Genomic DNA, 16,897 nt, shown 5'->3' with positions numbered 1-16,897 from the left:
TTTTAAATAAATTTTTTTAATTGGAAATATATTTTTCCTCGTATTTCAAAAAAGGGGGCCAAGAGAGAGAGAGAGAGAGAGAGAGAGAGAGAGAGAGAGAGAGAGAGAGAGAGAGAGAGAAGTCATTGTTAAAACAAATTCATCAACTTGGAATATTATTGAAAATTGCGCGAGTTCAAAACAGAGAATAGACGTTCCTCTAATTGTCTGATTTTCAAATTGAATTTTCACGAAAACAAAGCTTCGTTTAAAAAGTTTTGCCCTACTTTCTCATTGTGTTTTAGAATCAGCGTCCGGCTATACCGCCAATAACTATCTCGCGCGGCTTGGCAGCGATTTCGCTCAGAGTGCGATCGCGACGCGACGCGACGCGACGCGACGGCCAAGGTGGCACACGAGGGCAAATAAGAAAATCACGTTGTTTCACAGCGACGTTATTAAATAGAGGGGACAAATTGGCTATTTTTACAAGGGTTGCGAAACGCCAGAAAAACGGTCGCAGTGGAGGCGCCGTAGCGCGAGTCAGACATGCGCGCTCGGCGCAGGGTGGCGCGCGGCAGTGAAAGAGCTCGAGGGCGAAACCCACGTTTCAGTCCGTCGCGTGTGTTGCTACGGCTCGTATAGCGGCACTCCGCTCTCCTCCCGCCGTCGCAGTGCTCTCTCGGTGATCTCGGATCTCGGACGGGGAAGGGTAACCGTGAGATGCCGTGATGCCGTGAGAGAGAGAAGAGCGCACGCGAGGAGTCACGCGTACATACGTGACCGAGGAGGACCGGAGGGGCGGTGGTGCGCGAGTCCCACGCGATCGTCCCGCCGAGGGGGCGAGATGACGTCTCGACGGAGCGCCGCGCGACCTCGTCGCTCGTCGCGGATCGCCGCTCCTCGCGCGTAAACCCAAATTCCGCTCGTGAAATTCCCGCCCGACCGCCCGCGACGTCGATATCGGATCTCGTCCGAGATCTCGTCCCGCGCGTCCCGAGTCGCCAAATTGCGTCCCGGTACGTTTCCGTCAAACGACGAGATACGCGATACGATCAGAGTTCAGGCTCGCGGAAACTGCAGTTTGTACGTGGCTGAAACTCGTCCCGCGAGACAGCTTCCGCGGGGAGAAATCTCTTCCCCGCGTCAATATCCGGTCCCGAGATTGGAATTTAAATTCTTACGAGAGAGAGAGAGAGAGAGAGAGAGAAAGATCTCGCCGTAGACTCGACCCGCGCGCGAAATCGAAGGATGCACGTGATCCTATTTAACGCTACATCCGATTAGAATATGTCGCGTAAGTCTTTAAAAAGCAAACGAGGGGAAAAGGTCGAGCACGCTGCAGCGACTACACCGCTCCGGTGGCGGCCGAGAGATGACTATGCCACTGGCGAGAGAGAGAGAACGATAAGCCTATTATAAGCCAGCTTTAAGTGAAGCGGGATTGATCGCGTAAAAATAACCGGCGCGCGGTACAAAAAAAAAAGAGGATCACGTGGCGGGAATGCGCACGAGGTGCACTTTGCGACGGCGACTATATCGGTGCGCGGTACGCGATCGTCAAGACCGTGTGTGAAAAGCCCCCCCGTGGGTGACTTCCGGTCCGGGAGGGGTTCCGCGGGAGCCGCGTGCCTCGCTCGCCGCTCCGGAAATGCTCGCGGGAAATGATCGCCGTTGTGCCGGGTGATGACGATTGGCGAGCGAATTGTCCGTAACAAGACTGGATGATGACGGATTCCCCGACACCATCGACCAGTAGACATCACGACGACAAATCCGACAAGCCCGAGAGATCCGATAAGACGGTGTTACTGGTAAGCGCGAATCTGATGAAATCGCGCGAATCGCGCGGACGCGGACGGGCCCGGACGGCACAACGAAAATTACCTTTCCCGAGTCGATGTAACTTTAACGAGCTTTCGCTGCAACCGACTCGCGACCATTTTTCACGTCATCGTGGCGAGATTTTTAATCCGATATGCAGTCTCCTTAATTCATTTTTTAAGAGCCCCTCGCCCGCCGTTACCTTTCCATTTCACTTTTTACAGGGTACCCGCGTGGATAATTGACGCTGGGGGAATCGAATAAAGTCAGCCGGGAATAATACGTAAAATGATATTTTGGGCGGATAATTGCGGGACGGGACTCGCGGAGCGATTAGCGCGGCGTTATTTTTTAATTTTTCGAGAGCCGCGCATCTCCCCGTGGACGATCACGTCGTTAGTAGTTATTCGTGACGCAATCGATTCGTAAATTATCGATGATACAGGCCATTATCTGTCGCTCTCAATTATTTATAACAATGGCTCCTCGGAATGTCAAATTATGTGGCGAGATAGTTCCAACGTTATGCAAACATATCATTATTCGGTATTTGGACGAGCGTGGACGAGAAATTGCTCGACAAGAGAAATATAATAATAGCGAGAGTGACATATGGGGGGAGAACATTATTGCCACGTTGAAGCGCGCGTGTATCCGGCGTTTCCGCCACTCCAAATGGGATAATCGATGGAGCCCGATCGCGAGTTTCACTTTTCGTGCGTTTCAGCAAATCCAGGACATAAACAGCCAGGTAGCGCAGTTCCGAGATTTGCTCATTAACATCGGACAGCCGCGCGACTGTCCGGAGCTGCGCGAAAAAATACGGAAGCTGCGTCGCAGCTGCGTGGAGGCCTGCAAGAGCACATCTCAACTGGTACTGCCGCACGTGAAAAGGTGAGCCTAGATCTCGAGACAATCCTTGAATCCCAGAGATCTCCCCAATGAGATCTCCGAGGAGAGATCCGTGAAAATTTAACCCCAGCTCGCCACGCTCCGGTCCAGTGGACCGCTGAACGTTTTTTGGTTTTCTAGTTTTCACATAATAACATAATTTTCTAATTTCTTTATAATAAGTTCAGTTTAACTTCAAATCATTTTCTTGACCTGGTATTATCATAAACATCTTATTTAGAGTCTGTATTTCCAATTTCTACAGTACAAGCTTAAAAATATTAATTAGAATGAAAATGACAATGCGACGAAATCGAGCGGTCTCACGGACCGGAGTGTGGCGAATTAAGGGCTCGAAAATAAGTGTGGCTAGCTAGGGTTAAGAATCTAAATGCATAACAGTTAAAAACTTACATCCTGCGTTTTATTCAAATTTCTCTTCGAGGACAGTGTCTACGGCACGTCAGGGAACGAACGTTTGAGTTGGGTATCTGTTCGATACTGATATATGCAGGCGCAGAGTACACTTACACCGAAGTCCCTTCAAACTATTCGCGCTCGATCAGTTACGTTAATCCGTTCGGCAGACGGATTACTCATCTATCACGCCGCAACGAGAAAGCGAACTCGATCGTGCACTCGTTTCCGCCGCGATTCCATCCGTGTGCTTTCGCAAGGGCTGAGGCTACTGCGGCAATTTTCCGGCAACGATAACGAGAACGGAGTCTCTGCAGCCAACGGTGCGGTCGTGCGAGATCGACGTTTCTTTGCGCGAAGTTGAAGGAGCGCGTATGTAAACCGCAGAATTAACGAGGACGTCGCATATATAGGACAAGGTTCCGCCGCCCTAAACTTAGGATTCAAGTTGCTTGGGGAAATAGGGAGCAAGAGGGAGAAAGAGGGAGAGAGAGAGAAGTTTTTCTCGATTTCTAACATTGCTTCTGCCAAGTCCATCGCACATTTCGCACAATGCAGGTCACAGAGAGACGACGAACGACCGAACGTTCGAAGAATCATGGTCGTGAGAAAAACGTCATGTGCCGTCGCCGCCGCCGAGCACTTCCAATAACTTTTATTCCTTAAGTTTGCTGGGACGCCAGGCGGCGCACTTTATCACCGATTTACGCAGGATTTCCGCCGTCTGTGACTCGCGATTGACTTTGCAATTCACCGCGAGGTGAATTGCAAAGTCCTCGACAAAAATCTAATATTTCTGCAACGCAATTTTAATCAACTGATTTAATCATCTTGTTTGTCTGACGGACGGCTTTATTACGTATATATTTAGTAATTCCAATTCAATCGCGTGCTCATCATTTCACGTTAATAATACATCGCGAAATGATGTAATAATAAAATGTATTCTGGAGTTCTGGAGTGTATATACGCGGAGAAAAAAAAAGATTTCTCGATATACACAACGTCGGTACATATTTTTATGCTGCAGCGGGAAATGTTATTTAGTTACCGCACGAGCAGCAAAAAGATTTATCACGAGTATAATTTTGTTTGCTGAAAATAATTTTGCTAAATCTACAAATTATTTCGTTTATTTATTATCAATAACGAATTATTTCATTACGAAATGTATTCTAGAGATGGACCGTTTCGCTTTAACGGCATATTCATGCGAGATCTTCCAACACACAAAACAAGTTCCGCTGCAATATCGAATAATTGGTCATGGTAGAGAAGTTTGATTGCTTCCGCATCGAATATGCGATAGCAGATTTGCCGTTTTGCCGCAATAGCGGAAAATCCTTTCTCCCCGTTACTCAAGCGCGCTGAAAATTAGAAAACATGTTTTCGAACTACCCGTCCATCTTAATTTTCAGGCATTACCGCGATGACATGGCTGCACGAAAGAAAGGACCTGACAGAAACGTTGACAGCGCCGTGATAACGTACATAACGCGGAGATTATTTACACGTAAAGTCAAATATACAACGTCACATATGCACATATAACATATAACGCGTGTATATATATATATGTACGCGTAGGACTGTGCTTCGTCGATCTCGCTTGATCCAGGTCGCGGTAGCGCTCGCTCGTTGGAAAGTTTTGCACTCCCGAGAGCCGCCGACTTATCCGACACCGATCAAATATTAATGCCGGGAGGATTATTGCCTCCCGTTGCGTTTGTTTTTGTAGTTGCTTGCGCGTAGCGACCCGCAACTTGCGTCTTAATAGCGGTAGAGAACGCGGTAAAAGTTGGCGTCGTTTCGCGGGGCGCATCGCCACGCAATTATCGCGAGAAATTGCACCACCGTCCATCGTCGACTCGAGATCGCCCGAGCTTCGTGAACGATTTTCGCTCTCGAGACCCCTCGAGTGACAACTAGACAGATACCGGCTCTTGCCAAGCCACCGAATAACATTGAATGACGAATGGCCGATAAAATGAAAACAGTGTGCTTGAAAGCGCAATAATTCTCGAGCGTTTTCCACGGGTGAAATGAAAAATAGTGAAAATTGCACGGAGGAGGGGATACAAAGCAGGAATTTGAAATAAAGCAAGAAGAGAGTCGTACGTCTCATATCGAAAACGTTGAGATAACGGGCGACATACGAGGGGCGGGGTCGGAACTCTTTACGGAACAATTTCCTGTCAATAATTTAATCTCCGCGAACTGGATGTACACTGTACAATTTTGAACGCCCTCACACTTCACATGTAGGAGTAGCGGAGCTAGCGAGAGGCAACCGCGCTGCGGCGGTCGCTTTTGCAATTCGGAAAGCTATGCTGGGGTTTCTCGTAATTCCTAGATTAACGTAGGCGTACCACGGTGCGGTGGGCGGCCGCTGTTGATCTCTGAAGAAAAAAAAAAGGCGCGCGAATAAAATGTCGGTGTGTGCTTTGCATAATCGATGCAAGAGCGGTTGCGTGTTCCGCGGCGATACGGCGCACGAAATGCTCGCGTACGTCCGCGCGCGAGCTGGAACATAAATCGAGCGAACGGCGGCCGGGTGCACATGCGGCGCAATCGAACGCGCGTGTAAAGAGATGATCGATTGATTGTAGATCGTGCCCCCTCCGGGGGAAGGCCGTAACGCGGTAGATATATAGACACGCAGAGAGACGGGACAAAGAAATTATACCCCCGGGGTTATCTATAACTTCTTGAGGCGCGATAGTTGATATGACCGATGCGAGGAACAATTTGCGAGTAATTGAACTGTTGTGCGCCGCGGCAGGTGCTGTCGACGTAATCAAACGGAGCTGGAAACGCGAGCGCTTGTCCCGTATAGCGATATTGTTCCCGTGCCTGCCAGCTCGGGGAGAGAAGCAACGCCATTATAACGGACCGGGGGTGGCGGACGGAGGTGCAATAATTAACGTTTCGTAACGGCCGGGATGAGCCGGCTTAAGCGAAGCAGGTAAAACGGTGCGTGTACGACGGGCATTTACGATGCCGATAGTTATATTCGACGTCGGTATCTAATTAAACGCCGCTCATTGAAAATCCCACGTTGCGCGTAGGCCTCATATTCAACCGCAATATACAATCTAATTTCGCGTTCGCCAAATAATCATTCTCGGGTTGCAGAAGCGCGCTCCAGATATTCGGTTACAATTATGAACGGACGGCCTACTCGCTTTAAATCTTCATCATACTTTTTTTTTTCTTCCGACGCGAGTATTACCCGGTCAACTCCCGAGTCAAGTTTCGGCCGAGGAGAAACTCGCTGTAAATTAATGCGGGAAAATGAAATTCCGTTGTCTACCTATCATTCTCCCCTCGGCTTCGCCGAAAGCGACTTTTTACTCTTTCGTGGCTTAAACTGTTTCGCGATTAAAGTTGAAATTAATCGTTCAGTAGAGTGGACGTAACGTAATAATAATGCCTAAAGTGCTGAGCTATATAGTTGCGTATATATAATATCGACGTGCATATAATTACACGTTTGTCCTTTCACTTCGGACAGGAGAGTACATGAAAGGAATTTCGAAGAAACGAATTCGTGAAACATTTAGGTTTTCATTAAGGTGTGCAAAGCCCTGGAAGGTATTATTCAAAAACGACCGAGTGAAGATGAGTGAGAGAGAGAGAGGGGGGGAGGGAGGGAGGAGGAGAGAGAAAAGGTAGATGAAGGGAAAAGGAATCAGTAATTGGGAGTGGCGCTAACCTTTTTACGAAACTCACTTCTACCTTTGGTTCAACCTTCCTGGCTTAACTTTTTGCGAGGAACCAATCTGTGAAATCGATAGCTTTTCTTTCCTTCAGCGCTGCGAACGGCTGTACGGTGTGCCAGACGGGTTTTCTCGCAAAAGGATTTAAATTCCAACATATTGAAATCCGAGCCCGTTCGTACAAGGCCGCCACGAGTTACGGCAAACGAAAGTTAACTCATTTCAATCCCCGTCGACTCTGTATCTCTTTCATTATAGTGTACTTCCGATCCGAACTTTATTTTCCGAATGTTTAACCTTGAATGATAGTCAAGTGTACAGCTACCCATTACCTTATTACACAGGATAAGGTAATCAGGAAATATATATATATATATATATATAAAGAAGAAATTAACAGCTTTGGTAATCAGTCGTCTCACCCGCGGCAAGAAGCTGTCACGAATATGCTTACAGATCGAGATCGGTTGCCTTCGGTCGTGCCAGTCTATTTCGCACGTTAATTGGAATCTCATTAAACGGAAGCCAACCGAAATGGTTTCTCTGCAAGGACTTCGCTCAATGCTCGACCGATGCGGTAATTGACGTAAAACGGGTTAATCAGAGAACTTGGTTTTCCTGCGGCCTTCTACCGTGCTGCCTATCCCCCCGTGCCATGATTTTACGTTATCGGATTACGCTTCACGGCATATTTCATAAAATATCGCCGGTGACTCTCTTCAGAAATTCAAGGCAACGTATTTATTATATAAAATCCGCTGCGGAAATGTGATATCGCTCGGAACCGTTTACCGCTCGCGTTTGTTCCCGCGCGCTAAAGGATTGCGTATCCAACGAGATCATCCTAAAGCAGTAGGCCTCCCTCTCCGTCGTCCTTGAAAATTCTTACATGTACCCGAGTACGTCATTAATGCCGTGACGTTTTTATTTACCGCCGCAAATGTCATGCCAGGGAAAAAGAGACGAGGAACAGAGGGTTGCCTACGGGATGCAACACACCGACACTTGAACACGTCTGCGATAGGTTGCGCGCGTTAATGAGACCAGTACTCGTGCCAGTTGTGCCTCGCGGGTGACCCCTTCGCGTAAGCAGTAGTAATGATGTTTTTAATGTAATTAACTCGGCGAGCTACGGAGCGCGAAGGCGGAGCGCAGGGGAAATCAGATTTATGGACTTTCAACTAAAATCGGGCGCATCCGAGAGAGGACCCCGACAAGGAAGTCGTTAAAGCAATTCGTATCTCTCGCGATAATGCGATTTACCTCGCCGTACATTCAGTAACGATAACGTGATCTTTCGCGGTTTTATTCATCATCGCGCTTTACGTTCACGCTTTCCTTTCATGTTACTTCCGAGACTTCGTAAGATCTGGAAACCGGAGCGAGATTACGTACTTAACATATATATTTTGTACATATAGTTACGTACATGCTCTTATTGAGGATTAATCTTATAGACGATCGAAAATCTTTTGGAAATATCTTGTTTTCAGCGCCATTGACGTTGGAATACCAGTCGACAGTCCAAATCTGGTGCTGCTGTTTTACGTGGCTCAACTCTTCTTACGCGAACTGCACAAGAGTAAAAACCTCATACAAATCATACCCATGGATATGTCCGGTTATTACGGTAAGTCATGCATGTTAAAACGTTTGGTGGCGATACAATAATTATCTCTAAATTGTTCAAAGAACCTGCGGATGCAGGAAAGTGGGAGGAATCCACGGGGCACTTGACTGATAGCTCTTTTTATCGAGTACGCGATCGCGACTTGGTCGTCCGCGATTTTAATCTCGAGAGATAAATGAACGCTCGTCGACAATGAGACAAAATTTAATTCACGTCGTTTTCGATAATATAATACACTTAATTATGCAAAACCCGCGAGAGAGATTTGCGTGAAAGATCGTAAAGGACGAGCGCAAAGGTGTCGTCGGAATCGAGTCACGTTGCGTTATCGGCGTTATTGCAACGTTAAATCGGTTTCTGCGGTCGCTTTGAGCCAGGCCGGATAGACTGATTTACGGCGTGTATATCCCAACGGACCATAACTCTCAAAACTACCGTATAGTTATAGGCTGCCACGCATTCGGCAAATCCCAATTTCCAACTACACGTCGCTTCCTACAATCGAGTCGCATTCTGTTGCACACGACGTACATGTGTCAGAGAGAGAGAGAAAGAGAGAGAGTGACGAATCACCGTTGCAAGGCCAAGAGTAGCGTTAATATGTGTTTTTTTTTCTAACTTTTTGCAGCGTTTGCGAAGTAACAAGTAAGCCACAATACAAGGTATCTCTCTCTTTCATAAGTAAAACTTTGCTCCGAATAATTTATAACTATTTCCTTGACATTAATACTATAGCTTGTTCCGGGCGCTCGTTTATTTCTCCCTCCGTTGCACGTATTAAAGTTTATGGAAGCTTTTTTAAATCTCGAAAAAATAATAGAAAAAAAAGGATGAGGAACGCCCTATGCACTTTTATATTAAACCCACGCTAAACAGAGCGTTACGTATTAACATATTATACATATTATTAAATAAAATCGTGATTATTATTTCCGCCACCCTTCGCTTAAAAATATTTTTCCCGCGAGATATATGCCCGCGGGAGTATACCGGGAGATGAAAGGAAGACATTACCGAAATTGAATTGGCGCCGTCGAAATCTAACGACACAGTTTTCGTTATCGCGTTACAGAGAGCCGCGCCGGTCCCTCGTATATCGGCAATGTGGTCTCGCAGATCCTCCTGTGCAAACAGATTAGACCGGACTTCAACGAGGAGGAGCTGTGCAGCATCCGAAAGGACTCGGAAGAGATCGGCCAGCTGATAGCGGAGCTACAAGAATTTATGCCCCAATCCGAAGCTGACACGGGTACAATTTCACTAGTACCTTCGTTCATATTCAGCCCGAGATCCTTGCCCTATTCAGCGGTTGTCCCGCCGAGTCTATCAGTCGCGGTTTTCAGAAAGCGGATTTGTCGAGCGATAGAAAGTAACGGAAGAGAAAAGTAATCTAAAATTTAATCTTATAAAAATGATTAGAACTTCTATTATCCGATCTAGACAACAAGATGTTCGGATGATCTATAGTTTTACGAATAGTCAAATAACAAATAACATTTTAAAGCAAAGGATGTTTACTTATCGCATAACATTCTGTGAATTGTAACGAAATAGAAATTATCACAGTAATTTAACAGTTTTCTTCATCCTTCATTCCATCTTTCCAGTCCTTCTGAGCTGCTCAATTTACATATTTTCCTTAGTACGTTTGTTGCAGCGAGACCGCGCTTTCTTTCCGTACCTCGTAACATCTGAGACTTGTTTCTAAAGCAGAGAATATACTTCAGAATGACTGGGAATGTTGTTCTCTAGCGTTTACGTCTTGCTGGTATATGTACACGGTTATTTCAGTCGACTATTATAGTACTAGGATGAAGACGTATGTTATATCATGTGTAACATCCGCCTACATGTGTTTGCGTAAACGTAATGTGCAGTATGTGCACGAGGGATGTTCATTCTCTTGTACAATACCGGTTTGAATAACCGAGCTTAAATGGTGTTCGGATAATAGAGGTTTTATTACATATATATACAAAAATACACACACACACACACATTTTTTCACTAGAATATTTTTCCCAACGCCGTAACATAAAAACCGAAATGTTTCCGGCTATGCGGAGTGAGATTAAAAAGCGAGAGGTAGAGGGGATGGGATAAATAGGTCGGAAAGTTTGTAGACTCGATCCTGAAACGAGGCGGAAGAGATACGGAATAGGCTTGATCGATATAATATGCGGAACGGGAAAGCATTGTGGGCTTTCGGGCATGTCGTTAGTGCGTGCACCACAAACGTGAGCTCGTGTCGATACATGGTGAACGCGGGAGAACGCCGTCCGACCCTTAGACCCTGGTAATACAGGTCAAGGACGATCCATTCTGCAAAATCCGTTTGTCCGAACTGCATTCCTCCGGTCCGTGAAGGAAGCGCGAACGAGCGAAAGTGGCAAATGCCAGAGGGCAAAAGAGCGAGGAGAGCGGGGGCGGAAAAAAAAGAGAAGAACGGGGAGGGGAAAAATATACTCGTCGGCCAACAAATCTAGGCTGCCGTTCGTAAAACAATCTAGCCCGTTTGTTCGATAAATATTTCCTTCCATTGTGCTGCCAGGCCAGGGGTTGACTTAAGCGTGGAACAGAAGGTTGGGAAAAGAGGGAGAGGAGGAGGAGGAGGAAAAAGAGAGGAGAAGCCGAAGACAGAGAAGACGAAAAGAGGTGGTTTAAGCGCGAATTAAACTATGTTCCTGCATCATAAATCAATGTAACGATGGAATAATAGCGGAGTTACATTTGAGACGGTCGTATTATTAATGAATGCGTAACATCCGGCAGATCCGAGATATCCCGTAAGCGTTCCGGGTTCCAAATGTTCGAGTAATAATGACAAATAAATGTGATATATTCGCCGGAGCGGCTGAGACGCGACCGCTGAAAATCCTCTTTCCGGCACAAGCGTAGCAATCAGCGCGAGTGCCTTACGGTGCTACGAACGCGAAAAATTTCGGGCAAATCGGGAGAAAGAAAAAAGACAAAACCGACGAGATGTGACGAGCCGGACTAACGAATAGGGGGTAGGGAGGGGAAAACGACGCATGCGATGCAATCCAGGATTTATGGAAACAATATCGATGAACGTTTTCATCGTGCTCATCTGCATTCATCTGCGTTGCGAACTCGTCAATGCGAAGACAACGTAATATAAAAGTATGCGCGTGTATATGTATATATATGTATACATATATGCATATACATATATAAAGAGAACGTCGCTTTTTCCGTACGAGAAATCTCAATTTGCTGAATGTCATAATCAAACGCACACAAAACGAACTTGTCGTGCCTCATTCTGGTCGCGTAATGGTTTTTGCTCGACAGCTAAATTTTAATCGATTTTAATGCGCTCCGCCGTCGGGGGTGCGAGCTTGTTTTGCAAATGTATTCGCAACTAAATTAGTAATTAACAGACAGGAGAGGGGTGGACGGGGGAGCGGCGGGAAGGGGGCTCCAAACGCGCGCGCGGTTTCGGGAGCAAGGTCGGAGCCGCGGATCCGGCTTCCGACTCCGAGGTATACGTCGGGCGACAGCGGCGCCGGCAAGCGAATCCGCGCGGACGTACGCGGCTCGGTTATCGAGAGGAAAAGCGGCAGCTTTTGACACGGAGCGGGTCAAGGTCGCGGAATCGAGATGATTTTCGCTGGTGAGATTCGCTCGCGAGATACGCGAGACGAAACGAGAATTTTGGGAAAGGGTGGGCGGACGGAACGTCCGTCGTCGCCACGGAACGCGCCCGCGACCGCGCGTTCTGAGCGCGATGAAAAACCGGGGGGGGGGGGGGGACGTGGGACGAGTCGCGCTTCTCGACTGACGCGGAATCGCTATAGACGGTACGCTTGCGCGGCGGATTTGCAAACAATCTCGTGGTATTTGCAAAACAATCCGGCCGCGTCAGTTTAGGAAGGAGAGAGCTCGACGAGTACTTCCGCCGAGCGGAAACGCGACGCCGCGAAGCGGAATTACCGCCTCTCCCGCACCCCTCCCGTCCCGACTTCGCAACCCCCTCGCTCGTTCCGCACAACACAGTCAATACAAATCCATCCAATGCCGGCTAACGCAATATTCTTTGTTAAGGCACGTAATTACACTTTTCTACGAGACGCGAACTGATAACCGAACAGTTATCGCTATCGATTTTTTTCGGTGTCCTAGCGGATTTTTCTGATATTTTTTTTTCCAATAAAATAATCGGTTCAATGATAATTTGCGATTTATTAAATTTCCGCGAGTACGCGTCACTTCATTTCGACGATATAATCTCGAATGCATATTCCGCGTATTGCGAATAATCGGAATTGCTCGAAATTAATTTCGTTTCGTCGAACAGATAAATACACCCGATTATAATGGATATAGAGCTTATCTATCCGGAATATATGTGTTACATCCGTTGTTTGGGATTATAACACGAGCGCCGACATCCTTCTCGCGCGTTACGTCAAACCCCGCGAGATTATCCTTGTACGCTCTCAATCTCTCGCGGAATTTCATATTCCTGTCGCCTACCGACGTTATCCGGGAAGACCCCCGATGGCATTGCAATTTATAGCGATCGTCACGTTGACGGAATTAAGTCGTCTTTTCAGCGGGAAGGATGCGCGATCCTTTTTCCCCTTCGTCCTCGTCGCCTTTTCGTGTAAGGCTCGAAACATATTAGCCGTCTACTTTTAATAATAATAAAAAATTGAGAGAGCTTGAACGAGACACTTATATATGGCATCATTGAATTTTGCTACATCATTACGGTATCTCTGTAAATCTGCGCGACAATTTCGACATTTTAGTACCTTCCTCACTTTCTTCGGGCACATAGGCCACCACAAGATAGCGATCTAAGTCATAAAATGTTCTCTCTCTCTAATTCTCTCCCTAGAGAAGCCCGTGGCCCTTCACAATCCTGGGAACAAAATCAATCGGAACAACGGAACACGGAGGATGCACCGATGGAGCAGCAACAGAGACCGACAATCGTCCTACTTCCGCAACGGTTTCAGATTTCTCTGCTGCGCTGCGAGCACTAATTACGTTTAACGTACATATAAATTCATCTCGACTCATTAAAACGTAATATAGTTGCGATTATGTGAATAATTAATGCGCACCGATATATTTTCGCAGTGATTTCAAACCGCTAAATCCCCTAAAATAAAGTTAACAGGAATCGATTACGGCGCTTGGGCTCGTAAACGAATCGCGGTGGAAAGTCCCGTTTATATATGAAGTGTCCTGAAAGAGGCGTGTAATAGTTTGGCGATTTATTTTCGTAGGAACTCAGGAGTCGCTTTCGACGAAACTTTAATATATCGCGCGCCTTCGCCCACCGTAATTTCTTAAATAGTTTCCGCGCCATTAATACACGTCTCTCTTGGGATCACTTTTTGTGAAAGACAACGGATAAAGAACGTCGCAACGATAACGTCGGGACGTCGGGAGATACACTTCGAGGCCTAATCGAAAGGCCTAAACCTGTCCCGCTCGATGATAATACCCTTGGAACAAATTTTTAACGCACGTGTACAGCCGGTGACAATCAAAGTAGCAGCTCGAGACGTCGATAAAATTATATTAAACAAATCGCGCCGCGACGCTCGCGACGGATACGGGTAAAACAGATGACAGGAACGGATGAGAAAAAAGAGGGGGGGGGGGAATTTCAGCACCTTTCACGTCTCTCAGCAAGAATTCTAGTGGCACTCGATACTGCTCCCATTTTTTTGGACGTCCTTCTAGCCTCTCCTAAGAACTTCCCCATTAAATTTCCAAGTCGCGGACAAAAGGGCCGCCGCCGCCGCCGCGCCGGTGTCGAGGAGCCCCTTTATTCAAGTCCACTCCACAAATCTCGTCTCATCAATCCCGCTCTACCGATTGCTCGGATATCCTAATTCCGAATTTTGCCCCAAATCGTATCTTCAATTTTCTCGTCTCGCCTTTTAGATCTATCGTTCGTGTCAAATTTAATCGAGGATCGTTAATCAAAACTAGCTTGTAATCTCCGGCTTCTCCGGGGTACCAAAAGATCCCGGACGGACATCTAGAAGACGAGCGCATTTCGAATATATCGTCAGATTTAATCGCGTCTGTGTCGTGTCAAAGCGAGTAGATTGTAACGTTGTGGAGCAATTATAATATCCTAGCGTATTTACAAGTGAGTGGACCAACCTCGATCTATTTATAATGCGCGACCGGCGCGCACGCATTGTAGCCCTAGGTACGCGCGTTTCGCATCTCGCATATATATATATATATATATATATATATATATGTATATAGAGATCTTCTACAAAGCAATACGTAGGAGTTACACACGCAGAGAAGTGTTGCGCCAAGATATATGCATACATATATATATATATACATATATATTTATATGCATATGTGTATGTGTATGAACGAATATAGACTTATTGTTAGCCGCGCACGCCCGTTCATACATTTCTCTCGCATGTATGAAGTACACAGCCGGAAGCACTATCGTTATCTCGTGACTTTAACCCTAAACAGTATCGTTAAACACGTCATTGAGGAAAAATAGAAGCGAAAAAAAAATAAAAGAGGAAGATCAGCCGATTAGTTTTGTTCCGGAAGGTTGCTTTTCGTGCTTCGATTCGTAATGATAAATCCAGACGCGATACCGCGGTGCAAAAGGGATATTTTTGTATTTTCACAAACGCAAACAGAGCGTTGCTGTTTCGGGTTAATAATCGATGCTGCGTGCGACCAGCCGGCGCGGCGCGGGCGTCTGTGAAGAAAGAAAGAGAAAACGAAGAAGAAAGAAGAGATCGATACTCATGAGAGCGTCAAACAGCCGTACATACTTTTACGACCGCAATAATATAATCAATAATGTAAAAGATACGAGATATTTTGTTACTTTCCCTTTTTATCCGAGCGTTCTGACATACTTTTTTAAACAGAAACGATCCGCACCCTTTTGAGTCTCTCTCTCGTTTAATCGTTACGTTTAATCGCTACGAAGGGGATCATACGTGATATCTCGAACGTTCCATGGTGACTCGATTTGAGTTGTTACGTATGTAAATTAGACTAAGAACGTACTCGTGTAAACGCGCACCGGGAGAGAGTGACTATTTTATATGAGCGTTGCGCGCGCGCGGAAAAAAGGCGGAAAAGCACTCGCGGGTGGAAAATGACCATATCCTGTTCTGCTCCTAATTCCTAAGCGACGCGAGATTGCACGTTCGATTAAATTACACATATCAATCGTGATCGGGATCGAAAAAGAAAAAAAAAGGAGAGAGAAGAAAGGAAACGATCCGGCGACCTGGGTAGCGATCATGTAACTTTATCCCTACACGGAGAGAATTTTCTCTTAAAATTTACCCTGAAATCATGGTAGTTGTGCGACAACATGTACCACCGAGAATTTTATGCGAGCTATTCTGATTAATATCCACCATAATAAAAAATATTAATATCCATTACATTAAAATATAAAATATGTTTGATTAATTTTACTAAAATATATCTAGGAAATTTCAATAATTTTTCAAAATTTACCAATCCGCTTGGTAATTGTTATCACGTTGTTTGTAAAATGTCTTTTGTATATTTTAAAAATTCCTTGGTTGCCAAGTTGTCCCAAGTTTGTGGTGAATTTAAGGGTAAAATATAACAAGAAAATTCTCTCCGTGTAGGGCCATTAACTTCAACGGTGAAAATTTTCACTTTTCACCTTTCCGCCTTAGGGATAAAGCTACATGATCGCTACCCTGGTCGAATCGTTTACTTAATAATCGCCTAGCCTCGGGATGTCGGATGCGGAATAACGATCGAAATTCGAATCGCCCTTTCTCCTCTCGAGAGGTGACCCGTGACCGTCGCCCGAATCGCCAGATCCATTCGGACGATCGTCCACCTCTCGCGAATCGGCGATTCGACTATCTCTGCGTTCCTTCAGTCCTGTCGCGGTATAGAAAAAAAAAAGGGGACCGAAACTCTACTCGAATATTTCACTTCGTCGAATTTTACGTTGAGGGAACACTTAATGAAGACAAAGAAGAAAAAAAAAGCAGAGAATATTAGCTGACGTGTCGTATTTTTAGGCGATAGAGAAAGAGAAAAGTGTGTGAGAGTTATAGGAGCCCGATAATTGGGCTCGTAAATTGACGCGAATAGCGAAATCAAATTAAGATGAAATATAATGTATCACGTTGACGAAATAAATTTGACTCGTTCGAAACGAATCGATCGTCTTTTTGTCCTTCAATTCCTTTACGTCCAGCCTGTTCACGACTATCTTTTTAACTCTTATATGTTCTCTCGGTGTAAACACATTTCTTGCACGGAAAAGAAGAATATTCTTGATTTGAAAGTATTTTTAGTTTCAACATGGAAATCTCGAAATGAGATTTTACTTGCGTCAAAGGAAACTTGCTTGAATGAAATATTTTATATGGTTCAAATAAACACTGTTAAATATTAA

The 16,897-nt window shown here is 45.7% G+C and overlaps 1 protein-coding gene across 2 annotated transcripts; it reads left to right on the top strand.

The window, feature by feature from the left end:
• Nucleotides 1–555: 555 nt before the first annotated feature.
• Nucleotides 556–16,658, top strand: Dcma (decima). 2 transcript variants are annotated; one of them, XM_071706720.1, is made up of 5 exons: nt 556–1,793; nt 2,531–2,697; nt 8,324–8,460; nt 9,533–9,845; nt 13,328–16,658. In XM_071706720.1, the coding sequence occupies exons 1-5, from the start codon at nt 1,704–1,706 to the stop codon at nt 13,473–13,475; spliced, it is 855 nt and encodes a 284-aa protein (XP_071562821.1). In that variant the 5' UTR covers nt 556–1,703; the 3' UTR covers nt 13,476–16,658. The 2 variants fall into 2 exon arrangements, with proteins under 2 accessions (XP_071562821.1, XP_071562822.1); XM_071706721.1 differs by having other exon boundaries at nt 563–1,793; nt 9,533–9,709.
• The last annotated feature ends 239 nt before the right edge of the window (nt 16,659–16,897 follow it).

The sequence above is a fragment of the Temnothorax nylanderi genome, unplaced genomic scaffold (genome assembly GCF_030848795.1).
Source record: "Temnothorax nylanderi isolate EJ_2023f unplaced genomic scaffold, tnyl_v1.0 TNYL_tig0053_pilon, whole genome shotgun sequence".
Taxonomy (NCBI): domain Eukaryota; kingdom Metazoa; phylum Arthropoda; class Insecta; order Hymenoptera; family Formicidae; genus Temnothorax; species Temnothorax nylanderi.
This window is presented reverse-complemented; position numbering and strand designations above follow the sequence as displayed.

What these genes read in the sequence shown, in the direction of transcription:
- Dcma (XM_071706720.1), top strand. Translation starts at nt 1,704, where the DNA reads ATGATGACGGATTCCCCGACACCATCGACCAGTAGACATCACGACGAC. An exon ending in GGATATGTCCGGTTATTACG is followed by an intron (nt 8,461 to 9,532) that starts GTAAGTCATGCA and finishes ATCGCGTTACAG; the next exon opens with AGAGCCGCGCCGGTCCCTCG. An exon ending in GAAAGTAACGGAAGAGAAAA is followed by an intron (nt 9,846 to 13,327) that starts GTAATCTAAAAT and finishes TTCTCTCCCTAG; the next exon opens with AGAAGCCCGTGGCCCTTCAC.